Source organism: Syngnathus leptorhynchus, chromosome 17 (assembly GCF_054491065.1).
Source record: "Syngnathus leptorhynchus isolate UIUO chromosome 17, UIUO_Slep, whole genome shotgun sequence".
In the NCBI taxonomy this organism is placed as follows: Eukaryota; Metazoa; Chordata; class Actinopteri; order Syngnathiformes; family Syngnathidae; genus Syngnathus; species Syngnathus leptorhynchus.
Window position 1 is genome coordinate 6,576,863 of NC_141211.1, and position 21,884 is coordinate 6,598,746.

The 21,884-nt window shown below is 41.6% G+C and overlaps 2 protein-coding genes across 5 annotated transcripts in view; one reads left to right on the forward strand and one right to left on the reverse strand.

The window, feature by feature from the left end:
* radx (RPA1 related single stranded DNA binding protein) lies at positions 1 to 4,908 on the forward strand. 2 transcript variants are annotated; one of them, XM_085935085.1, is made up of 16 exons: positions 1 to 447; positions 527 to 1,121; positions 1,203 to 1,345; positions 1,506 to 1,698; positions 1,783 to 1,891; positions 1,968 to 2,068; positions 2,148 to 2,267; positions 2,342 to 2,437; positions 2,526 to 2,693; positions 2,925 to 3,082; positions 3,154 to 3,275; positions 3,527 to 3,568; positions 3,637 to 3,728; positions 3,808 to 4,044; positions 4,273 to 4,452; positions 4,525 to 4,908. In XM_085935085.1, the coding sequence occupies exons 2-16, from the start codon at positions 536 to 538 to the stop codon at positions 4,659 to 4,661; spliced, it is 2,484 nt and encodes an 827-aa protein (XP_085791211.1). In that variant the 5' UTR covers positions 1 to 447; positions 527 to 535; the 3' UTR covers positions 4,662 to 4,908. The 2 variants fall into 2 exon arrangements, with proteins under 2 accessions (XP_085791211.1, XP_085791212.1); XM_085935086.1 differs by having other exon boundaries at positions 3,157 to 3,275.
* The window catches only part of npas2 (neuronal PAS domain protein 2), a 25,797-nt gene continuing 8,381 nt past the window's right edge, over positions 4,469 to 21,884 (reverse strand). Inside the window, exons 1-23 of one of the 3 annotated variants that reach the window (XM_085935084.1) lie at positions 19,749 to 20,606; positions 15,810 to 15,950; positions 15,498 to 15,554; positions 14,950 to 15,104; positions 14,766 to 14,857; positions 14,505 to 14,594; positions 13,725 to 13,845; positions 12,892 to 13,005; positions 12,695 to 12,813; positions 12,185 to 12,267; positions 11,996 to 12,102; positions 11,780 to 11,927; positions 11,570 to 11,654; positions 11,366 to 11,492; positions 10,397 to 10,494; positions 10,165 to 10,263; positions 9,676 to 9,852; positions 8,981 to 9,190; positions 8,871 to 8,909; positions 8,725 to 8,798; positions 8,546 to 8,641; positions 8,260 to 8,470; positions 4,469 to 7,793 (exon numbers count right to left, since the gene is read on the reverse strand). In XM_085935084.1, coding sequence (XP_085791210.1) covers positions 7,596 to 7,793; positions 8,260 to 8,470; positions 8,546 to 8,641; positions 8,725 to 8,798; positions 8,871 to 8,909; positions 8,981 to 9,190; positions 9,676 to 9,852; positions 10,165 to 10,263; positions 10,397 to 10,494; positions 11,366 to 11,492; positions 11,570 to 11,654; positions 11,780 to 11,927; positions 11,996 to 12,102; positions 12,185 to 12,267; positions 12,695 to 12,813; positions 12,892 to 13,005; positions 13,725 to 13,845; positions 14,505 to 14,594; positions 14,766 to 14,857; positions 14,950 to 15,104; positions 15,498 to 15,554; positions 15,810 to 15,883 — 2,574 coding nt within the window. In that variant the 5' untranslated portion in view covers positions 15,884 to 15,950; positions 19,749 to 20,606 and the 3' untranslated portion in view covers positions 4,469 to 7,595. Of the gene's footprint in view, positions 7,794 to 8,259; positions 8,471 to 8,545; positions 8,642 to 8,724; positions 8,910 to 8,980; positions 9,191 to 9,675; positions 9,853 to 10,164; positions 10,264 to 10,396; positions 10,495 to 11,365; positions 11,493 to 11,569; positions 11,655 to 11,779; positions 11,928 to 11,995; positions 12,103 to 12,184; positions 12,268 to 12,694; positions 12,814 to 12,891; positions 13,006 to 13,724; positions 13,846 to 14,504; positions 14,595 to 14,765; positions 14,858 to 14,949; positions 15,105 to 15,497; positions 15,555 to 15,809; positions 15,951 to 19,748; positions 20,607 to 21,884 lie in introns of those variants that run through there. The other 2 variants (XM_085935082.1, XM_085935083.1) reach the window with 2 other exon arrangements.

The window sequence follows — 21,884 nt, forward strand, 5'->3', positions numbered from 1 at the left end:
AAGGCAGCAGGAGATGGCGGAAAATAGAGCCAGGGAGTATTGGCTCCGCGACTTGAGTCTCGGCGCGAATGTTGAACCCTTGTTTAGGCAATAAAGAGCCGGTTACGAGTCCACAACCCCCCTGGTACATCGGTAACGTTACAATAAGAATACATTGCCACGTTTTAATGGTGAAATTTCTGACAAAAGAGACCACTTTAGGCCGTACTGTACGTAATTATAATTACGTATACGTCATTTCAGCCGACTCAACTGCTAAGCGAGCGGGAAACTTGAAAATGTAGCGGACCTCAGTAACCGGGCGTCTTCATACTCTCTTAGCATCTTTGATGACTTGTCTCAAGCCACAGTTGTTGGCAGACAGTCTTGGAATAAATACGTGTTCCTCCCTTCTGCCACAAAGGAATATTTGTTTGTGTCTCCCTCCTGGCTAGCGCGACCCAGACGGTAAGTATAAGACAAAAACAGCAATATAAGTTACAGTTAGCTAACAAGAGCTAAAACATTGTACAACTTTCTACTTTAGCTCTCCGCAATGGAGGATACCTCCTCGACCTCGACGTGTCTTCCTCGTCCGTCTTTCCTTCGGAGGACCATTGAGCAGTTGTCGAAAATCAAAACCCTTAAACTAAGAGTGGAGGAAGAAGATGCTGCTAATGTCGCCGTCATCGCACTTCAGCGCTACTTCTCTGATCAAAAGGGAAAGCAGCCTTGTGAGAGCTACAGCTACGATGTAACTGTCACCGATGGAGTGTGTCGGGCCAAATGCTGCCTTCACCCAAGTTTAAATCACTTGGTACACACCAACACCCTGAGGACAGGCTCAGACATCATCATCACGCAGTGCTCGTTTGTTTACAACGAGAGGGTATTGGGCCACCGCTATATCGGCATTGAGCAGTTAAGGTGCGTCTCAGGTAAATCGGCGCTGCTGTCGCAACTTCGGGATGTGAGTACACTGCCCGTGCTGGTCAAAAGCGGCATGGTGAGGAACACCTTGCTACCAAGCAACGTACCCCTACAGCAGAGCTGCAAACACTACTTGTCTCTGTGGGACAATGAGCAGCCAGAAGGGGACATGTGGATCTCAGCGCCTACTTTGCATGCCCCAGTGCTGGATGGTGAGATGCTGCATTCACTCTTGCACCTTCATGCTGGAGTTATTTTGTATTAATGTCTTCTGATGTCCTCTCACCCAACAGTAAAAAGGATCTTTCTTATTAATAACCTGGAGTCAGTATTCAACAGCACACGGGAACCCCCACCTCTCCTGGTGAAGATAATACAAAAATCCAGATTGAGGTATTATGGCAAACCCGGATGCAAGATCGATTTCCCCTACCAGGTAAGGTTGAACCCATTGATGCAGTGGTTCACAAACGGACGTCCCTGGATCCCCAGGGGTCTATGATTTTCTTTAGTGTCTTATCATCTTTAAAATTGCTGCAAAATATTTGACAAAGACGTCATCTAATCCACTTGATTCCCATTTGATTTTCTTGCAGGCATATTTTGAAGTTGCTGATCAGAGTGGCATCACGTCTCTGGTGCTTTGGAACGAGCTCTGTCCACAGTTTTACAACTCACTCAATGTTGGAACTGTGCTGTACATCCAGAATTACACTCTTAAGGAAAGTTATCCCAATCGCTCACGCCCACAAATGGACCATTACGGAATCAAGATCTTCACCTCAATTGGTATTGTTGGATAAGGGCAATAATAGAAAAGTCCTACTACAGTTGCTGGGATGTGTGATCTCAACTCCGACTTTTATCCCTCAGAAATCTGCCTGAACGCTCACACCCCAACTACTATTATCACCGTGGTGCCACCGAAAAATGTTCGGCCTCAGTGGTCTTTGCCTGATGTGTCCTATCGCTTTGCCACCAGGTGATTTAACCTCACATCGGTCGGTCTTTGCTTGAGGTTTGAACCATGCTTAATTCCATATTTCCTTTTTTCCCAGGGCTGAGGTTGAAACGTTTGCCAAGGACTCTGTTTGTGATGTCATCGGTTTGGTAACATTTGTCGGTCGCGTTCAAAGAGTAAAACGTAAAGGCAACACAGGTGAGACCTCTCAAACCTTACCAAAAATGCTTGGTCACATGGACCAATGTTTGACTGACCCTTCTCACGATTATTGCAGGCCCTGAGAAGTACTGGTCGTTCCGCTGGGTCCACGCAATGGATGGAACAATGGAGCATCCTTTTGTCCTGCAATTGTTCAACTCCTCCCAGCCAGAAATCTTTGACAGTATATGGCCAAGTAAGAGCCCTCATATGATAAATCTACTGACTGGTAGAGCAAATCTTCATTTCCATTTCTTCTCTCTCCCTAAGTGGCTTATCTCGTGTGCACTCAGATGCGAGTGTGTCGAGTGGAAGGCTGCTTGCCTTACCTCACCAGTAGCTGCGAGACAGAGATGTTTATTACAGGTTAGCACAGCCCAAATCTTAAATGTCATTTGTCTGTAGCTCCAAGGAAGATGAGTTGTTGAGTGCCGTTTGAACTTTACCGTAACAGGCTACCACAAGGGTCAACCATACAAGAATAACCCCATAGTGCAGAGCCTCATGCAGCGAAACAAGACTCTGAAGGACAATGAGGTCCTCCCGAAGACGGCTGTCGGTGGCCATTATTGCTACCCTCATGCCCCGCCCACTTTCACCCAGCCAACGGCAGCGACCTCAGGTGAAATTACCGTTTTATTCACATCACAATCCCGACATTTACCGGAGTTATCGTACATTCCAAAAACTGCAGTGAAGTTGACATTTTCAGAAAAAAGATAATTCACAATTGTGAGAGAAAAAGTTAACATCTGGAAAAGAGAACATTTGCAATAGCCTCAAGTCAGTATATTCATACATAATGGTGGTTGAACATTGTGACATTTGTCTTAATTAAATGTTCACTCGACAGAGCAAATTCCTCTTGTTGCTGCTTCTGATTTGAAGAAGGAGTTGGAAACACTGCAGTACAGAGAACATAAAAAACTCGCCATTCAAGGTCAAATCGTGGCTGTCAAATATGTGGAAAAGTCAAACATGACTGAGACACAAGGCCTCGGAGCCAAAGGGGTATGATACACTTAAAATTCTCCTTTTGCAATGTCATTTTTGACATTAACTACAGACAAACGTGTTTCAAGCAGGTGCCAGGTGTGTCCACTGGTGACCGAGCCGTGTCGGATGTGAGTAATGCGACTGGGTCAGACGCATCGGCCTCACCTAAACAAACATCAGTGAAAAGGAAAAGGATGAGAAATACAAGGTGTGATATTTGTATGGGGAGTGGAACCTTGCTTGCTAAGCTTAGCTTAGCTTTTTGTTTAATGTAAAGTATAATGCTTGAAATCATAGAAATAAAATATTACACTCTGTCGCAAATGCATATATTATATAATGTTTCACTTTTTGAATTTAAGTACTATATGAAATACGTTTTCCGCAATGTGCTAGTTTGCTGACATGTGAATAATAGTATGTTGTAATGTATTCGTTTAATTTTTTTTTTTTTTCCAGAAATACAGAGCAGAGTTCTGTGAGCAGCGTGCCGGCAAAACGGTAAGAATGATGCTGCTAATAATGGAATCCACTTGACCCACGCTCACGTGACATGTCTGCTTTGACAGAGGAGCCAGAAATCCAGAAGTCGAAAGAGTGCAGCCGGAGGACGAGAGAGACTCTGAATCACGGGAACAAAGTCTGCAACCTCAAAATGAAGGTTGAATTGTGAAGTGTGAACCTACTTCATCATGTTACACCGAATTTGATCTGCTCAAATGTGGGTTTGTTTCCACCAGGCCGCAATCTGCTATCGTGGGAGAGCAGCGGCTGGTCAAGGCAACGGCAAGATGTGACTGTGCATTTGTGTCACGCCACTCTTCATCAGGACAGCATTTCTCGAAGGTTCACCTTAGATGACAAGAACGCCCTCCTGCGGTGGAGCAACCTTCATCCAATGCGCTGGACACCGGAGCAGTCAGCCGACACACTTCCAAATCCCGTTTTCCCGGGATACTACCAGGTTACCATACTAGGTAAGACTATTAAGTAAAGAATTGTCAGATGTGTGTTGATGGTTGTTCAATACCATGCTATTTAATATGCAGCCACTCAACATTTCCAAATTGTTCAGGCCAGAAAAAAAATGACCGTTAGTCAGGCATGGTCATCAGTAAGTCAAAAACAGAGGACTTGGTGAATGTTAAAAGTTTCATGTTTGTCTGTTTAATCATCACATTTTATTTTCAAACGTGTTTTTACAGGCATTAACAAACAAATAGCTGTCGATGCAACATTTTTGCCCATTGTGAGCTCCGGAGAGCAAAGAGCCGTAGGTCTTCCTTTGGGTCGTCACGACAACACCATGCTCTCTTGCCTCTCTTCTGGTTTCCTCTGCCCTCTGGAAGGCTCAGGTCACAGTTGGACATCACGCCACATACCAGGTAAAAATCTCCCGGTGGCACCACTACCAAGTTATTTAGCGTCGCAATGACACCTAATATTTGACCTCCCAGAGAATATCATGGCAACTGCCGGAGAGCTGGAGGACACAAATTTGGTATGTGTCTTGGACATTTGTCACCTTGGTGGAGAGGAGGTGGAGGTAGTGATTAGCAAAGTGTACAAAGTGACTGAAGTTTCTGTTGCGTAGCACTTTAAAGAGAGACAATTTTCTAAGGGTGAGTACTTATCCATATTTTCCGTACACATTAATCATAAAAATGTTGGTCGACAGTCATCCAATTAGGCATTCAAGATAAACTGAAAGATAGCACTTCAACCCAGTCTCACAAACACACAGTAGAACGCAAAACATTGTGATCTTAACCTAGAAATGCTAAGATAAAATCTAAAGCATGTCTTGAGCAGCAGTAAAGTCTCTTTTTTTTTTTTTTTTTGTTCACAACCACAATGCATGCTGTATGTTTGAAAATATTTATTTCCAAATATTTCACAATGAGCAGGTTGATTTATAAATAATTCAATATAACATAATTAATATCAAGATATTTTAGGCTGTAAACTTAATTTGTCATTATCTTTTGAACAATATTTTTTAAAGCTTATTTCAATGGAAAAGACAGGGGGAGAAAAATACATACAAGCAACTGTGCAACACCAACACAACAAAGCCTCACCTCCACTAATAAGACACTTCATTATCTGTTACAAAATTACTTTAATTTTAAAATCATGTAACATACATATGTATTCTATTAGACATAGAAAATAAACTATATCATCTAGTGTGTGTTTTTTGTACATTCTAATATACAATATATTCACTGTGTTTTCTGCACTGAAACGGCAGCAATGGCTGTGTAGCAGGTTTGTGTTTCTCAGCTTCTGGTCTTCATTTTCTCACATACAAATGGAAAGTGTCAGTTGAAAAATCAATGCAAAAGCTTGAAAAATATCCAGGAAACTGAAAATTGGGGGGGGACTGTACTTAATATCTACATCCAGATATCAGCTGTGGAAAGGGGTGTTCAAGGGGCGCTTTCGTTTCATAAAGCAGATTTGTATGGAGGTGTCATTTCAATGTGTCAACTCTTAATTGAGTCAGTCACAAGTGAGATTCTTTATTAAATATCAACGCAAGGCAAATGATATTTGGACTTTTCGTCAGCGAGGTCTAGGCGCCATATTCCCGAGTCTTGAAGCTGCAATCATTGTGCACAGAATAATTGTTCTCTGTCTGGAGGAATGTTAGGGTAACTTAAAAAAATATAATTTACACAGTACCGTGAGTGCCGTCGATATAACACGTCTTTACACAGCTGTAGTGACACATTGTAAATATACGTACATCATAAATTAACATTCTCAAAGGGACATTGCACATCGTCAAAGAGTAGCTACTGGGCCTGTTTTCTTCCTCTGTGGTGCTCATCGAGCGTAAAGAGGCTCTCTTCAACAAAAATGACTGAGAGACTCAAAAGTGATTAAAAAAAAAAAAAAAAAAAGGACAGATTTTCGGATAATTAGCAGCTGTTCATGTCTGCAGCGCCACTGTGCATGCACACACTCACCAGCCTGTCGTAATCGTTTTGTAAACAGTGATCACTCGTTGCTGACAAGTTACACTTGCATAATCAAATGAGATCCAAAACAGGAGCTGTAGCAAACAGTGCGCCTTTACAAAGATAGTAACTAATAAAGTGTAAACAAATTGGTAAATAGGTGAGTACACTACATTAGATTTTCATCTGTCTGTTTTCCTTTGGGCAAGCGGCACTGTACAAGCTGGGCTTGTTGCCATAACAACTATTGACACTTACATTCACATTTAGCAATAATGGGAAGTCTTCAATAAACCATGTGTACCAAAAAGTAATGCAGCAGGTTTATCTTTGTCAAGGTGCACTTTTTTTTTTTTTTTTTACTATTTATCTTTATCGATTGGAGTGAAAATACAAAGAAACGTGTATATGATCTAATAATGTTATCTCTCGGTGTGTTGCAGCGTATAGTTCCGAACTCCTTAAATGTGTTTACACAGCACATAAATCTGTTAATCTCTCATTGTGGGTGGGTTTTATAAAAATAAATGCATTTAGATGGGAATAAGACTTTTAAGACCAGTAGTGGCGCATCAATTCCTGCCTCAACCATAATCTCAATATATAAAACTGCTTTCTTAATCCCATCTCAGTTGTTTGACAATGTGATTGGCAAATAAATTATGAATAAAATAATGAAAATAGGACTGCAAGTGCTTAAATTCATTGGTAGGGGCAAGTTAAGGTTGAAAAAGGCATCCATTATACATATCTCTCTATGTTTAATCTCTCCTACACAAATCTAAATGTCTATTATTTTATATCTAATGTAGAGGGGGGGGGTATAAATTATGATCAATGAAAATAAACTTTGTATTCCAAATGGACCTGAGCAGGGATTTTTAAAGCCATAGTCAGACACAACATTGGAACTGCACCATAGCATGATTAAAAGGCACATGAGACAACCCAGCCTCCTCCATTTAACTGTTTGACAAACGAGGTGTGTTGCTGCAGGGCTCATCAGAGGTGTCGCGTTTAAAGAAGCCGCCTGTTGAAGAAGCCCTTTTCGTTATAACGATAACCTAGAGGTGTGTTTAATTTATTTAGACGGGACAGGGGGGGGCTGACATCCAACTCATCTAAATGGGAAATTAAAAGTAATGCTCTGGATTTCACTGAAGGGGGTTGTCGGGGAAAATAATCTTATTGTGAAGTCACAGGTTAGAGGGAACATTTAATATTAAATGTATAGGCAAAAATAAATACTCTTATCCTACTCTTAGGTGGGGCATTGTACCAAAAGTGCAAACAGACACTTGCGAAATGAAAGTGGCATCCTCATGACAGCGGTGATAAATTCACTTGTTTCAATGACAACCGCGCGTGTCGCAGGCTGGTAATGAAAGGCCCCGCCTCTCACCAGAACATTCCTCCTGTCCGCTTCCCGTCGTCGTTTTACTCCGGCACTTCCCCGTTGGAGCGAGCAGCTTCACATCAAATGTTCACGCCGCTATTATCCGTTTTCCCGCCACAACAGCAACCAGCCGCAGAGCTCAGCGCTCTTGCGTGTTTCCACAGTGCTACTGCGTTAGCATATTCCTAAAGTCTGAAACATTAGCGTTCTGGGTTTGGGAATGTTGGTATTGTCTTTGTTGTTGTTGCTGTTGTGTTTGCGGCGCCGGCTGCTGCTGGATGTATCCCACAGTGCCTTGCTGTGGGATGTTGGCGGCGTGTAGGAATGCTGGAGTCGATCCGCTGTGCACAAGTCCTTGCGTCATCTGCAAAACACATCGCAAATTCCCTCATGGCAGCAGCAGATAGCACATCAGGCCGTTTCTTTGAGATCCAATTGAGAAGCAGGATTTAAAAAAAAAAAAAACCTGCCTTTAAAAGCATAAAAATCCTATATTTTTATTGACACCATAACATTTTTTATTAATATAACAATATACTGTTGTTGTATTTTATCATACTTAGGTGAGTTGTAAAATATTAAAACTACAACTGTTATAAATTTTACTGATAAATGACTCCATCTCGAACAGTCAATCAAATCTGAATAAATTATCGACCGGTGTACATCTTGAATGACATTTGGTGCATAATTTAGCTTCGAAAAAAAAAAAATGGAGATCTTAACAGCCTCCTGACACGTTGCTATGGTGACATGAGAGCTGCTTTAAGCAAATGCCATGCCGCAATAAGATTATACGGCAAAATCAATAAGATGGCTGAGTGTCACACCTGAAAGAACTGCTGGGGCTGCTGCAGATGCAGGGAGTGCTGGGAGGCCTGAGGCTGAGCCTGATAGCTTGGCTGTGACTGGTGGGAGATGAAGCTGTTGTGCGGGATCATGATGGGCGACGTGAACACCTGAGAGGGAACGAGCACGGCGTTGCAGTTGACCTGTTGCATGGGGAATGAGGGGGCGATGATCTGCTGCTCCAATGTGTATCTGTAGAGAGGGAACAGTCAAGAGGTCGAACACAAGGGGGGGGGGGGGTAAGTGGCAACTCGGAACAACGCTCACATGGTCTGGGGAATGCCCATGTTGCACTGCTGGGAGGACTGCGTGGACCCACTGCTCGTGGGGACCAATGTCTGCATCGGCTGGTTCAGGAGCATCCTATAGCATTTAATCATAGTTTTTTTATCATCGGTCATACATTCATAGATGATAGTATTAGCATCTCAATGTGTGACTTTTACCGTAGTTGTCCGTCTTGGCTAAAGTCGTTGTCCGCGTGTCTTTGGTTTGTGTCATGTAGAGGCCTCGTATTGGTCTGTGAGAACATCATTGGGTTGCTGTAGAAGGGCATGGTCAGACTCGTATTGGTCTGCACGGTCAAACTCACTGACTGCACCTGGCCGCTCCGAGATATCCTCTGCGGGACCTTTTGAATATCATCAAATTGAAAAAATATTCAGACTAACTTGTGTGTTAGACATTTTTTGTTGAGGGTACCTGTGTTGAGGGGGAGGTGTTCTCTCTCAAAAGTGATTGAGGGGACGAAGTGTGGGCACCGCAGGAAGATGGTTTCGGATGGCCCGAGAGCGGCCTGATGACGCCCGATTGGCTCTGGGAGGCCGGCCTGCCTGGGCCCTGCTGCTGTGGCTGCTGCGGCTGCTGTGGCTGTTGGCCAATTTCATTGTGGATAGGTTGTTGTAGTAACATCTACAACGCACATTGACAAAATGTCAGTCTCTACTCACACAATGCAATAGAAGTGGTTGTACGTGAGCACCTTCTGAGTCACAAGGCGACTGAATCACCGTTACACAAATATGACTATGTGGGTCATTAGGTTTGTCATGCCGCCTCTTGGTGGGGCCATTTCCCCTGTTACTGTCGGAGGTTAGTAAACAGAAGGCTCACTGCACGATGTGACTAATTAACCCAGATGACATGTGCACTCATCGGTCTCAGCATGAGGTGCACCTGCATAGTCGGATGACAGCCAATACAAAAGATCTACTAAAATTCCAGAAGTTTGTGTCACAAAAATATAGACTTATTTCCCTTAAGTTAGTGTTTGTACATGTCAATATACTTGCAATTTTTATTTTTTTTGCCTGATCATTTCCACGCAACGTTACTCGATTACACGTCGAGGGCTGACGTATTCTCGGATGTCTAGCTCGGTATGAGGAATCGGTTACCTGAAGATTAGCGAGGTGAAGCTTCTCTTTGATGTCATGGAGCTCCTGCTGTTGCGTCTTTATGTCAGCCTGCAGGATGCGTGTCCTTTCCTCCAGTTGCTCCTTAAGCTGGTTCATAACACCCAGCTGAGGCTGTTGCAACTGAAACATGGACGACTGCTGCTGCGTTTGCTGTTGCTAAAACACACAGAATTTAGACGGAAATAAATTCACTTCTGTTCAGCCTTTTTATGCAATAACATAGCTTATCCAAGTCGAATCGTTTTTGACAGACTACAAGTTCCATAGAAGCAATTAAAGCAGATGCCAATCTGAAAAATGTCCTAGCTGTCGTCTGCCTTGTGCACTTAATTCCATAACCTGCAGGCAAAGTACACAGTTGAGAGGGGAGTTTTCTCACGCATACACAGCAGCAGAAAGAGACTTCAGTACAGAGCAAAAACAAAAGAGAGGAAGACAAATGGCAGGAAGGGAAGTCTAAACACTAACCATTGCTGTGTTCTTGCTGCATGGAGGAGGAGGAGGAGGAGAAAGGGGAAGGCTCATTTGGGACACCAGGTCAAAGGAATTTTGTCTTTGGGTCGAATTCTACAAGGTGAAGATGATACAAGTTTGATGACTTTGACCATTCCAAATATGATCAATTTGTCGTTGTTTTCGATTGATCTTTTTTAATTATCTCCAAAACACACACATACGCGCAGCCTTTGTATAAACTGACCTTTGAACGCCCAACTTGGAGTCTGGCAGGCGTCCTCTCGTTCCCAATGGAAGTCGACTGCCATGACGGCGTACAGGTTTCTGTGTACGAGTTTGCTGCTGCACAAAAGGAAATTACACCCTTTTATGAGAAACATGACATTCTTACGAAACGTGCTTCTCCTCAATGATGCAGTTGCTACATTTGTTTTGTCTCATGAGAATCGTCACTCGTAAGGTTAAGTGTTAACTGTAAAAGCAGCGTAGAACAGTGCAGCTACTTTGTTGGCACAGGGTTTTTAAACGGAAGCCTGAAAAGAATCCAAATTGCAAATGCTTTTTAAAATGTGCTCGACCTTGAGTTAGCTTGCGTATTAATTGCGCTATATAAATAAAGCTCCCTTGCCTCCTTTAATCTAGATATGTTATCAACATTGTGTCTGTCTGTATCAAATGTACGAGACATCACACTTTAGCTGAGACGACCACGAATTGAGTTTCCTTCAGAATTTCAAAACAGTACTGCTGAGTCACCGGGTCTTGGCTGACACCTCATTTTGCCTCGGATACAAAATCCACAGACGGTGACGCTTTTTCAATGAAGAAACACCAACTGGGCAAATTATTTACCATACGATTAACATAAGTGGCTTTTTATGAGCAGAAAGTGCTACTGTGACTTGTTCACAAATACACAGAAGAGAGGGAACTGTTTGGTATTTGTGTGCCCCTAGTGGGTGGAGAAGCAGCTGGAGTCTCAGTGAGCGGAGGCTAAAATAAACAAGGTTAGTTAAAGTAAGCCTCAGAGACTATTTTATTTTAAAGATAGCATATCGGTGGTGGGGGCAACAATATGCACTATAGAAAATGGATGGACGGGATTGTGCTGATACTGGACATCAAATCCTACAACCACATAGTGTCATCGTCTCGGTTTATGTCGACCTATTGTTGAGTGAGTTGCTACTTTAGGGAGCAGAGGATGACTCACATGCGGAGTCCGACAGCGCTGTGTGGGAGGACTTCCGAGAGCTGCGGGAGGATACCGAACGTGCGCCGTTGTTCCTGTCCAGCGGCGGGTCCAACGTGGAGCACATGTCCAAGTACAGCTCCTGGGCCTAAAAGGTACCAAACAAAGGGGGCTCAAATTGTGCCTTATGTTGATATCAGACAGAGCAAAAATCTGGACGTTTACCTTCACAGAGGAAGGAGCAATCTCAGGAGGAGACAGCTCCTCAAGGCCAAACGCTCGCCTCCTTTCAGCTCGTACTTCGGCGTAACTGAATCACAAGCAGATTGCTATATTAGTCACAGGATCTGGTGTGCCTCATAGGCAATTTTAATCTCGGGACAACAAAAGAGAATATGTATCCTTTGTTGTGGGCAAGCAACAAAATAATCTCACCTGACAACAGTGTGAGTGCACACGATGAACTCAGGTTTGGAGTTCCATTGGTGATAAGTAATGTAGTAGTGCGTCCGCAACCAAATCCATTGCTGGCCTTTTGTCAGGAAGCGATAATAGCAGGATTTCCCCTTTCCGAACTGCATGACTGGGGGAGAGAATTAAACACAGTCAACACATCCGGTCTCTCAAATATCGATCGTTAAATAAACTTACGTTGCTTATGACATTGCGCTATAAGCTCCAAATCGTCCACATGATAGTAATCGTAGCCAGATGTTCCAAGAACTTCAAAGGGTAAATATCCTATGATTGGAGAAGCTCTGTAACAAATAAAAAACCAAGTGCGTTAAAAAAACAAACACAGTGCTGGCCGCTGATGTGATTGGAATCACTGACATTTACCTGTGATCTAAAAACAGAAACTTCCATTCGAGGCTGTGCCTGGATGTGAATTCATCACAAGGATCATCCACGTTGCACAAATCCTATAAATAATGAAATAAAGGAGAACACAGGAGGGGGAAGTCACCTCAATGACTTCACAACAAGCAATGTTTACTCAAGCAAGCATTGGAGCAAGTCTGACTAAGGCCTAGTATGAGCCCCAAAGTGCTGTCATAAACTCATCCACTTTATTACTCTTGTAATTCTCAATGACAAAATGACTTCCTACCAGACATCGGAAACAAAAAAAGAAAAAAATTAAGTGAATGTTTAAATACAACCATTAAAATCAACATACTTTGACCAAACAGGAAATTCAATTGTGATGGAAATATTGTGTCTTTATTGGCGTGTAAAAAAGCCTCAGGCGAAGTTAACTGAAACATTTCTGACGCTTAAATTCGAACTGGTCTCATTTGTTAAATAATGATGATGCGGATAAAATGCACCACAACAAGTCTCACTCACCTTGAGAAACTGCGGTGTGACTAATCGTACAGTAGCAATGAGGCAGACCTGCTCCTCCAACGACGTCTGCAGGCTCCTTGGTAACGTCAATTCAACCCCGTTACAAGAGGATGTAGGCACTACCAGAAATAACAGTCCCACTTTAGTCATGGAAAATTACTTGATTCGTCGGTGTGTTAACAAAGTGTTGCGCTCACCATTGTTATGAAACTTGAAATCTCCAACAAACTTGACATACTCGTACACAGGCGGCTCTTTTGGATCGATGTTCCCTCTGGCAAGGTGACAGCAAAATTCCACATGTGCCTCACCTAAAAACAGCATCTTACATTTAATTCAGTGTTGACAGAACGGGATAGTCAAAACAAATCAGCATTAAGCGTGTTTGTATGTACAACTCCCTAGCGAAGAAAAGAAAGCTAGGCTACAAACATTGTGTAATATTATTACTTGAAATATAAATGTTTATATTTCTTAAATCCTATGAGAAGGTGTTTATTTCTCATGAACTTTAGTCCAGTTTCAATATATGTCCAACAACAGCACTCAGCTCATTTTCCTTAAACATTTACTGCACAACGGAAGTTTGGACAATGTTGTAGTTAAAAAATAACCCAAGCGGATCATCATAAATGTTTTGTGCGGAGCACTTTGCGCTGGGCCCATGAGACGTAGTTCCGTAACTGTTTTGAGGCTTAGCTAGGCACATCTCCCATTCTATGAAAAACCCAATAGCAATGCAGGATTAAGGTCAGAGCCTTGAGCCTTGGATAGTTCATTTCTAGGGGGGGGGGGATTACTGTGTTAAACATCACAGTGATTAAAAGTCTAAACTATGATACTAAGCATGTGACTATTATTAGCTAAAAGGCTAATTATAGACACACAAATCAGCAATCCAATAAACTACCGACCCAAATTCCACAACCTGCTTGTTCTCTCATTTAAATAGATTCGGCTGTATTTCTAGTGAAGCCCGTTCCGAGTGGGGAAGGGGGGGGGGCAAACAAAGTGCAAAGAGACAACTCACTGTTCAGGAAGTCAGCAGCAATGGGGTCAGTCATCAGCATATTGGATGATAGCAGCTTATACACTTCTCCGTGTTCCCGCTCCGGGAGGAAATTCAAGATATTTTGGTCCACCATATCTGACTGATGCGATAGGAGAGATATAGAATGGGTGAGGCTTCCATAAAAGAATGAATCGAGGTAAGCATGAGGAAACAGTCTGACAAACCACTGTATGGACAATAGTATCGGAGGGAATAAAGAAGAAATCGCGTAGCCCCATTCACTTGGTGCATTTCGTCTTCAGTGAGTAAAAAACATGCTCTGCTAGCTTGACAACAAACTTGGCCATTGAGCAAGCTTCTGGTTTTTTTTTTTTTTTCAAAAGGGTTGCTTTCAAAGGATGTTCAGGGCCATTAAGCATCCATCTGAGCTCTATTCTCTCAGCTTTGTAGCTTTGGCTACATACGAGCACAATGCACTTTTTTTTTTTTTTTTGTCAGCGGTCACACAATAATACACAGGAACCCGCCTGTTCCATTAGCAGTGATGTCTGTCTCAATAACTTGCGCACATTTAAGATAGGAGCCTTGAAGGATACTCATTATTCCGATACCACTTGCCCATGGTTTTATCTGTTCAAAGAATGCAAGTGTAGTAAACAGAAGACTTTCTCGTGAATTGTAATCCCGCCTTCCAGTTTCTTGGATAATGTTGTGACCGGTAAAGCAACCAAAGATTGGTCTAGTTTGTGGACTCTAAAACTTAAGCAGCGGTACATTGTCATTGGCTTTTACACTCACCGGCAAATGTCCAATAAGTGAAGACACACTGTCCGATACGTATGTGATGTTTCCGTCCGTAGTTAACGCTATCAAAAAACCATCAAGCGCCTGTCAAAACAAAACAAAAGAGAAGTGAAACACTAAATTTGCTGATGGATTTATCATCAGGAGACAAAATCTGAACTGTATTCATGCTACCGCAGATGACGTGAAGTTTTCCATATTGAAATCATCAGGAGGAGCACATGGTCAGTCTAGCTCATCTTTTTTTTTTTTTACCTCAAGCATAAGCTGGGTGAACTCCTCATTGCTAAGGAATGAAGGTTTCCAATCTTGTCTCACGTCACACGTTTCAGTCTGAGCACTGATGTCTGCAGAGTAAATACAGGTTAAGATCTTAATGAATGACAAAGTGCGGTCGTTGTCAACGGTAACAAACGAGAATTGCGTTTGGCGGTCATACCTTTTTGTTTCTGTAAGAAGTCAATAGTTCTTTGTAGTATGGTGGACTTGTCCATCTTGCGAGGATGGCCTTGGCCCTGCAGCATGGTGCATAGCTCCTTGATGAGCACATTGAACTGGTCTCTTCTTTTCTTTTCTGATTTGTTTCGGGATGCCCTGTAGCGGTCAAGACGAGATTAGTCACTTTCCAAGAGAAGGCAAGTGGAAAGTTTTGAGACGACTAGCACATTAAAAACGATTTTGTGGACACAGATTGCAATGACTTTTTAAGAGGAGAATCTTTTCAAATTGTCTAGTGAGTTTTCACATTTGGTTTGAGCTGTTTATTTGGCATGTTGCTGTCTTGTTTTCCAAGTGAGGTCAACGCCCTTGCAAAGAGCCGTTCTTATTAGAAGCACATTTTCCTAAATCCATTTTCTGTCAACAAACATAAGGGGCAATTTGGAGAATTTGCATCAAGAGGATTTTCCAGGTATCCATGATACCCACAAGTCATCAACATTTCAACAGTCATAGAATTACAATGTGATTGCAAAATGTCTGGATTACCTTTTTGCCCTGTCTTTCTCATCCTCGTCCATCAAATCATCCATGCAGCTGCTGGAACTAGAAAGTACAAATTCAAATGTAGTTTCTTTCGTGATCCGCAAACAATCCACAAAGCTTCCAAAGCTTATCAAAAAAAACAAAAAAAAAGATTCCCTGTTACCTAGCAACAGAACAGTTTATTTCTATTATGGTGAGCCAGCCTGACACATTATTAAACTGCATGCTCTTTTTTTAAAATGCTCTTCATACTAAATTCTACGGATGGATCAATTTCTGCTCACAAATTGAAAAGGAACTTGTTTTCATACTTACTCCCAGTCCCTGCGGCTAGAAGGACAGGGGCCTCCGAAGTCCGAAAGGTTGTCCATAATCACGCTCTTTCCCATCCAGGCTTTTTCTCAAGTCTCATCCGGCTGACCTCATCTGAGTGCACCTTCACACAAAAGCCAAGTCCTGCCAACACAGAGAGTAAAAGATCCCATCATCATTTCTTGTTAATTCTACCTTTCTTTTTAGCCATTAGGGAAAAAAAAAAAAACCCACACATACTTTGGATAATTGTCATTATCAGTATTATCACAGAAACATGCTATTTTCAGTTCAACAGTAAAGTTGTAGCTCCCATGACCTAGAAAATAAGTCTGATCAAGTCACTACCTTGCAAAGAAAAAGTACTGAACAATCACTTTCTTCTAATACCCTGACAATGTATGAAGTAGACACCTCGGTAATACGAGCTAACATTCACGACCCAAAAACCTAACTCAATGTTATATGATCTTTCGCTCACCGATAGATAAACTGGCTCAAGGCAATCACAGCTTCTTTGCATTTGCGGTTGGCTCAAGTGTGATCTCGAGGCAAAATACGCATAAACGATTATTTCCGTATTTATTTTTCTAAATGAAACCCACTGAAGAGGAATACATTAGTGAGATGTAAGGCAAAGTCATAGTTTTCAGTGTGTGAATAGGAAAATAAATAGAAAATCAATGAAGGAAATAGAATTGCACAGGCACAATTAAATCCCAGAATAGTGTGCAATCATCATGTGCGCCAATCTCATCTAATGAAAAGGATTTGGATGTGAATAAAAAAGTGAAACCTTTAGAGTTCATCCACTAATCTGTAAAAAAAAAAAAAAAGAAAAACTCCCCTAAGTGCTCCTCTGAGTTTATATAGAGGGTAAGCGAGACACTCATAAATTATACAATTTGCATCCATTTCCAAGATTATTTTACACTAACTAGATGTCATTAATTCCAGTTCATCCTGTGGAAAGTCTCTCATAAAGCATATCAAGACCACCACAGACTTCTCGCAGTGTAAAGTAAAGTCATTCATATCAGTCTACATTCTTCACCTCTATTGAGGTTAAGACCACATCTTACTAGGTTAAGAGCTCAAGACATGGGTGTCTGGTTACATGTGTGCCCTGGAGTATTTAAAGCTTTCAACTAGCAACCTGAACTTGATCTAGAAAGCTGGCTGCAAGTTCCAAGTCCAAGAGTAAACGGATAGCTTTGAAATTGCCTTTGAGGAAGTTCAATGTAACAATTGTGACTTCAAAGCTATAAATTAACACGTATGGTAAATTCCATATCACGCAAGCTAAAATGAAAAACTCAAATAGCTTAAAAATCTGATGTTATGACTGTTTTCAAAATCTGCGTGACACAAAGTCATCTTTGATTATTGTTGACCTATTTGATCAATTGATATTTCCCTCGCACGTTTTTATCGGTTAATACTTTACAACATACAAGGACACGGTCACGTTATCTGCCAAAGTGGTAAGATAACTCGTGTGATTCACCAAACAGCAGATTTCCATTTAACATAATCAATATTGCTATAATGTTCTAAATCAAATTACATTTAACTGCACTGGCCACACAGAATGCACACGAGAATACTGAGTTTCACATCAGGCCCGGACAAACATGATGACATGGAGCTGTCCGCCTTCCAGTCAGTCAATAGGTTCAACTTTATGCGGCAGATAAGAATAAACCCAGAGTGTTTACCTTATAAGGATTAGAGCTGTTTAAACATGCGGTTTCCAGATAAAATCATTCAACAACCCGGTTGAGGTGTAGTAGCTACTGCTCAACCTTTGGAGCATAGCGTCTGAATAAACCAACACGCTAAATTAAATTCAAACCACGGAGAACGCATTTTAAAAAGGATACAGGTGGTTGGAGTTGAAAAAAAGGATTTTTTGGGGAAAGATCTTGTCGTTTTTGAATTTTATTTGCACCACAATATAAGAGATTCTTCTTTGCGCTACGCCCACATTCCCCGAAGCATTTTTTGGTAAGCATGAACTGTGAAGTGATATTATGAATACTTAACCTTCTTGACAGAGGTCGTAATTGGCATATCGGTTAATTGAATTGAACTTTTACGCCTGTCATTCAAAACAGGAGCACTATTATTGATACCAAGGCAACAAGTTTTACACAACTCTTATGCAAGTACAGGGAAATCCACAGTGCAATTAAAATAAAAAGGTCATAATTAAAAAAAAATCATGTGGGTGTACCTAATAAAGTGTCTGGTGAGTGACACCTAAATGCTGACTGCTTTGCTTTTTTAATCTGCTTTGTAGCTATCACATTAATCTTGAGTCAGCCTATTAAAAAAAAAAAAACAACACACACATCTATTTGATTTTAGTTTGAATTCAAATTTACCCCAACAAGGCTTTTTGTCATAGGCAATTTCCCCGCATACAAAAGATACTATTATGAAACATAGATTGTGAATTATTATTGTCCACTTATTTGTGTGCTTCTTCCCCAGCAGGGATATCTTCTGAGTACATTCACTCAATGCAACATAGAAATAGGATGTGATTTCTACTGCATGTAATGCCTCCCGAAGGAAACAGGAAGCACTTGTATTAGGTTACGGTGGGATGGCCAAAGGTTGCACCCAGTGACACCCGCCACTTCACCGCAGGCACACAGTCAATAAGTTGCCCAATTGAATGGGGTGAGATCCTCTTAGAGCACCCTGTGTTAAGCCCAGGCGAATGAACGATGACACAACGAGAGTTGTTGGAAGACAAAAACACCAGGTTGGGTAACAACAGCCCAACCCAAGCAGTTAGATAAATAGGGCGGTGATTTCCTCGATATTTTTTTCCCCACTGCCATTCATAATCTTTTCTTTTTTTTTTGCAACAGATTGACTAATATCACCCTGCCTGACAACACGTGGAAACCCAACAGTGGGGGGTGCCAAGGGTTATGTCAACCTTAAAACCCGGACACGTCATGGCTGCTTAATATGGATTCACCAGGCCCACTACATTAGGTACATCCAAGCACATACAGTATTTTACATTAGAACACAAAAGGAATATGAACTAAAACCTTTCTCAATGTCACTAGTCATGAAATCTAGGCCTTCTGGATTTATGGACAAATGAAATGAAATTGGATCATTTCCCATGGCACATATATGATGCTCTCATGCCGGTACACGTGTATTGCAGTTGTAATTTATGTTTTAGAACCGCATTTTGAAGAAATAATACCGTTTCTATAGTGCGTGTCCTTATTAGGGGAATATCATAGGTGAGTTGGAACTGATCCCAGCTGACTTTAGGCGCAGTAGACGCTGGACTGGTTCCCAGTCAATTGCACACATTCACGCTACATTCAACTCATGGCCAATTTGTATTGGTTAATAAAACACACACACATGTTGAATGCAGGAGAGAATTGTCGTGCCTAGTAAAAACACACCCAAGCACAGAGATAGCGTGTTAATCCTGCACAAAGCTATTTTATTGAATGGCAACAGGTACATACATTATAATTGTAGTCTATCATTTTCAGAATGAAAGTGAATTTGGATGATTTCTCATGGAAAACGACACACTGTAATGTGCCACATCCAAAAATGTGAAATTATTTCTTTATACTTCTATGAAAAATCAGGAGCTTGTTCATCTCTCTATTCGAGCAACGTATAATGACAGAAAACAGGGTAATGCTCTTCCACTACTACCATGATCATTATTTCAATATATAGAATTTAGAATTGTTTTATTTGGTGCTGTGGCAGGCACTGCTGTGTGAATATATAAAAAAAAATCCGGCACACGCCGGGACTCTCCTGTCATAAATAATTGACTTCAAGTCTTGAAGAAACCACTTTTTGCGCATGAGCGGCTCCACTTCAATTTGACAGGTCGCGCTGAACTTTACCACTAAAACCCGAATGCAAAAAGCCACATACCTTGCAAAGAAAGGGCGTCCGGCAGAAAACAAACATCCACGCCTATAAAACAGGATCAATGTTCTCATGTTGTTTTTATCCCCCCCCCCCCCGCAAACTAAAAGACGGCAAGGATTGCGCAGCTCTCGCTACACGGAGGGGATGGCACCGAAAGCGTTAAATTGCATAACGAGTTAATAAGGTGTATTTATTGGTAAAGGCCGACCGATGAGCGAGGTTGAGCAAGTTCCGGCTCGGCTAGTTTCTTCTGCGCCACGCAAAGAATGAAAGGGAATCCAAAAAAATCCACTTTCACGCGCGTTCGCTTCAGCGGGCTGCGAGGTCCACCATCCCTCTCGGTGGGGCTTGTAAACAGCAAGCGAGTCGCTGTGAGGGAGAAAGTAGGTCAGGCTGGTAGCTCCAACAGCCGACAACAGCAAAGAAGCTGTAGGCAACCGGGAGGAGGGGACAGCTTGTAATCTTTAACACGTGCTTTGATGCACAATATCAACTTGTGTACAGTGAGCACTTTTTTTTTTGCCCGTGCAAAATGGGGAAAATAAAATGAGCACAGTAAAGTCAGCGCAGTTGTCACAGCTTTGATCCGCATGTCACACGCTGACAGGAGACTGACTGCAAGATAGCCGATTAGCCTGTCTGACCCTGACTTTATAAACCTTTTATTTTCATCTTAAGAACAAAGAGGGTTTGAACTGCAAGACCGTGCAAGATCACAACACTTAAATCCCCCTGAGCATAACAAACTTGTGTTTGGTTCCTATGCTGACTTTTACAACTTCCTGGTTGTCTTTACCCTGAATGTGGGTCAACAGTATGCATGACTAATTGCAGGAGTTCATGGTGGTCTAGCCAAAGAATGTGTTTTTTTTTGTTTTTTGTGTCGCCTCAGTTTAGTAATAACTTGCAAAACCTGAGAGTAAATAATAGAGGTGTGCGTTAATGACACGCGAGATGTGTCAGAGAGGTTCCAGGACAAGCGCTTCGGTATTTCAAATCCAAACTAAAGAGTGTGGCGTCGCCAATAATTAACAAAGCTTGGCACGTTTTTTTTTTTAGCTTTATTTACAATTAATAATAGGAATTCTAACCAAATGCAAGGAACATTTTGTAACAAAAAGGAGTTATTATTAGGGCTCTCACACACAACAACAACAACAAGAAGAAGAAATAGAACAACCTCACGCTCTAGCCACACAGTCTGCAAACAAACACTGCACAGTTTCTGGCTAGCAGCGGTTTTTAATGCAGATCATCACTTTTCTGAAAATCTTTCAAAAAGGGTCTAATATTTTAAAACCAATACATGTAAAACACATTCTTCATCCAGGAGTCTTTGACGCAGATGTTGCATTATCTGCAATGTACATTTTTTAGCACATGCTATTGTTGTGCTGGCAAAAGACAAGAATGATGAAAAGCCATTTCTCTGTACTTTATGTAAGTGCTGGCATATTGTCAATTGTGCAGCTTTCTTTGTGAGATGTGCTACACACAGATGCACCTCAATAGATTAGAATAGTGTACAAAAGTGTATTTATTTTAGTATTGTAGTTAGTTGTATGGGTGAATCTTATACAATACATCATACCAACTTGTAGGAATACTTTTGACTCTTTATTGCAGATATGGTCGTAACCTGTCATTGAATTCACAATGCCGTTACAATTATGATTACCTTCTGCTATTGTGAAAGCACTTCTACGACATCTACGGAAAACAGCGGCTCTCAAGGACTAGGTTTGAACATTCCCGGTTTGAATAAAGGGTTTAAAACACACTTGCAAAATAAATAATGCCACAGTTATCAAATAGTACACAGCGGCCATGAAGCAAAATGATGCTGTGGTAGCAGTCAACAAGTGTGAGACATCTAAGATTCATTAAGATCTCCCACATTTTCCTGCATTATTCACCATCCGCCTACATGGGGATTAGTTCTGCTTTTTTTATGTAGGTCATGCTATTGCTATTAGATAATAAGGTGACATTTCTTGCGCTGACATAATAGAAGCGGTTGTTTTCTTTACATCCTGTTCCTTCCGAGTGATGGGTGTTTATGTCGAGCTAGAAGGAAAAACGGAATTTTCTCAATCATCACTGAGACATCGGGCCGTGCAAATTGTATGAGTCGCCGGT